This window comes from Corylus avellana, chromosome 5, assembly GCF_965113065.1.
Source record: "Corylus avellana chromosome 5, dhCorAvel1.hap1.2, whole genome shotgun sequence".
In the NCBI taxonomy this organism is placed as follows: domain Eukaryota; kingdom Viridiplantae; phylum Streptophyta; class Magnoliopsida; order Fagales; family Betulaceae; genus Corylus; species Corylus avellana.
Window position 1 is genome coordinate 20,098,526 of NC_142494.1, and position 3,846 is coordinate 20,102,371.

The 3,846-nt window shown below is 37.0% G+C and overlaps 1 protein-coding gene across 1 annotated transcript; it reads left to right on the top strand.

Moving 5' to 3' along the window:
- Positions 1-947, top strand: LOC132182524 (dehydration-responsive element-binding protein 1A-like). The gene has a single exon (XM_059595793.2). It carries the CDS (start codon positions 66-68, stop codon positions 684-686), a length of 621 nt encoding a protein of 206 aa, XP_059451776.1. The 5' UTR covers positions 1-65; the 3' UTR covers positions 687-947.
- Positions 948-3,846: the final 2,899 nt, after the last annotated feature.

Below are 3,846 nucleotides of genomic sequence, written 5' to 3' on the forward strand. Positions count from 1 at the left end.
ATTCACATTCACCAAACTACAACCATCATAATATCACTCCACTACTGAAGCACGCACAGGCACTGATGGAAGTTTTCACTCATTATTCGCCGGGGTCTGAGAGTAGCAGCAGTCTTAGCGCGGCGCACTTGTCGGACGAGGAGATTCGGCTGGCTTCCAGGAACCCGAAGAAGCGGGCGGGGAGGAAGAAGTTCAAGGAGACGAGGCACCCGGTGTACCGGGGGGTGAGGAGGAGGAACTCCGCGAAGTGGGTCTGCGAGGTGCGGGAGCCCAACAAGCAGACCAGGATATGGCTGGGGACGTTTCCCACGGCCGAGATGGCGGCGCGAGCCCACGACGTGGCGGCGATAGCGCTGCGGGGAAACACCGCCTGCCTCAACTTCGCGGACTCGGCTTGGCGGCTGCCGGTTCCGGCTTCGGGAACGGCCAAGGACATTCAGCGGACGGCGGCGGAGGCCGCTGAGGCGTTTCGGCCTGCAGAGACGAAGGACGCCGAGGAGGAAAGACAACCGTCGGAGACCGTGTTCTTCATGGACGACGAGATGGTCTACGACATGCCAGGGTTGCTGGCAAATATGGCGGAGGGGATGCTCTTGCCTCCGCCTTACTGTGTGGGATATGATGGGTACGGCGGGGATGACATGGAAGCCGATGCGGACGTTCCATTGTGGAGCTATTCAATTTGATCCTACTTGCTGTTGTTGTGATTATATAAGATATAATCATAATATATGAATAGTTTTTAGAGTACACTAGAATGGGTACTGGAGATTTTCGTTGTTTAGGGAAGCCAACTTTTACTCCGTACTTGTTTTTGATTAAGTTCGGACAGTATTTGTGTTGGACCCACCAAAAACAAAAACAAATTTTTAGTATTTGTGTTGGAGGGAGAAGTCAAAAGAGTCCCCTTGTATATTGCTTGGCCCAAAAAAAAAAAAACAAAAGAAGCTAATTATGCAGAAGGGCTGCTTTTTAGTTCTATACTTTTGTATGTAAATGAAAGTATAAATGGCAAAGCCATATCTTTTATGCAGAAATGATTTGCTAAATGTTATTTTTTTTCTTAAGCTAAAATACGCTGGTCATATTTTGGAGGAAAGTGCCACGAAAATGCGGCCCATTGAGAATTGTCCAAGTGCTTGGAATTTGGGATTACACGGGAAAAGATAGATAAGGGCAAAACACGTCATTGACATATAATTAAATTTCAAAAAACAATAAATGCTCCATGACGTTAACACATAATCTAGTCATAACATAACAGAAGACCGATCCGGAATATCCACAAACCACTGCAATTTGTGGAGAAAAGAAAAACAATGAAGGAATATGTTTATTTCTTGATATTACTCCAATTAAAAACAAGACAATTGACGGTTAGTTATTTCATTCAAAAATTTTCTTCGTGACTAATAACAAAATTATAAACAACAATAGGCGGCGGTATCAAATGCCTCCTGCAGAAAATACAATGACGTCCAGTCGTCCAGACCTTTTAATTTCTTCTTTTGGTATCTCCATTTGCTTCATTTTAACCAAAAATGGGTCCCTGTCAGGTTCCAAAGACCAAGAAAACCGACAAATAAAACAGTCAATCTCATCTTCATTGACCATTGCTCGACGCTTGAGCTTCAGTTTGTTGGCCTGCTTCTTCGAGAGACAAACGCTCCTGCATGAGGGAGGTTAGCTTCGCAACATTCTCTTGATGAATGTGGGTAGGAACCTTTTCTCTGTAGCCAGAAACATTCATCATCTTTGACAGCTTGTCATGTTGCCTGCAAGATTTTAGAAAAGAAAAAAAAAAAAAAAATCATATTTCAAATTAATAATTCACTTAAGAACAATATATTCGACAAAATTTGCCTTTCTTTGACAATTGTCTATTTAATTTTTTACAAAGTTTTTATGCCTTCCCAACATTCTGCAATATGGAGTTAAAACCAAAGACGGCACCCCCCAGTTGAGAAGGCCACTTAGAATCTTACTTTTCAATCTCGTCCATCTTCTTCCTGATCTTTTCGAGTTCTGCTTCAGGAGAAAGAGTTCCTTGAAGTTCAAGATAAACAGAAAGGTTTTCATTTACAACAGATACTGCACATCCACCTGCAGCAGCATCACTCTCACCAATTACCTGTATAAGGATTATTAAGCAGGTGAGAAGTATTTTGATCAATGAAATGAAGTAGCATATATATTCTATTTATAATTAAATACTAATTGACAATAAAATTAGCAGCGGAATGAATTATGATATAAATACTTATATCCATGCTTTACTCAAGCCAATTGAAAAACAGTTTCACAGCAATAAAATCTGAAAAACTAAAAATTATTGAGAGGTTTTTCTAACCTATGCCTACTAGTGAGTGCAAATTGATGGAATACACAGGCATTATTTATAGGTAGGTCAGAGACCCTCAATTAGAGCTGTTACCTTAATTATTTCTCCCATCATGGAATAAAAATAAAATAAATAATCAATACACCTTATTTGATTCCACAAAATAAAATCAGTAATGAATTCAAATATTTGTTTCCACAAGAATTAAATCGACAATTTAATTCAGAATATTTGATTTCATAGAATAAGCTTTAATTGGAATAAATCACTAAACACCGTAATTATACATATTTTATAATCACAATAATATATGTGACATAAGGGACATACCTTAAATAGAATTTCTTACATTCTCCCACTTGGCCCTTATGACATATAAATTCCTTAAGGTGTGTTCGGTTCTATGATATGGCCATTACTTTATTTATTTTAACCATTTATGGAATCCTCCCACTCACTCACGGAATACTACACACGAATCATGGCGGTAAAGCTTTTATATGATAAGCTGTCCCTTTCATGTATCATAATGTGCAATACCTCGCTAAATAAGTACTTTATGGTTAATGTACTTTATGAATGAACTTCCTATAAGTTATTCGGGTCCAACTTTAATTTTATCCACACGGATAAAAATAATATATATGCATACAAAATCTTTATAATATTACATTTATGTCTATAGACCAATTAAAGAGAAACTAAGCACAAATGAATTAATGAATCTCATATATTCCACATGACTTTATACATTTTTTACTGGTAAACCTTTAGTCATGGGATCCGCAATCATTAATTCAATACTTATATGCTCAATAGACACTTCATGTCACTTAATGTTCTCTTTTAGATACTTTATGTCGATATATATACTTCTGCTTCTACTTAGTTTATTCTTAGAAAAGATAACTGCAGTAGAATTAACTCAGAAGATCTTTATGGGTCTAACTACAAAATTGACAATCTTGAGACCTTTAAAAAATGTCTTAACTATAATGCATGTGTAACAAATTCATAGCATGAAATGACTTTGCTTTCATGGTAGATGTAGTAACTGTAGTCTGCTTACTGCATTTTCAGTATATAGCCTTTTAACAATAAGAAAATATATATAGTGAAGTTGATTATCTACTATCTACACATTTAGCAAAAATCAAACTTGAATAAACACCACCAAATGGTAAATGTATCTTTAAGTTAAGCTGTAATTCTTGGTTCCTTGCATATTCCACAATACTGTATTGATCCAATAGTCCAACTGCTATTTCAATGTCAAGTATAATGTAGACCTGTGCATACATATGTGATATATTTCATCAGCTTTAGTTCCAATACATTTTGGGACATTAATTTATATTGATTTTATCCCCTTTAATAATAGGTGCTATTGAAGATTTATAGTTCTTCATTCTGAATCTCTCCCAAAACTTTTGAATGTATGTCTTTAGAGACAGTCTTAATATTCTTTAATCTCTGTCTCTGTGAATCTCTATGCTAATGACATA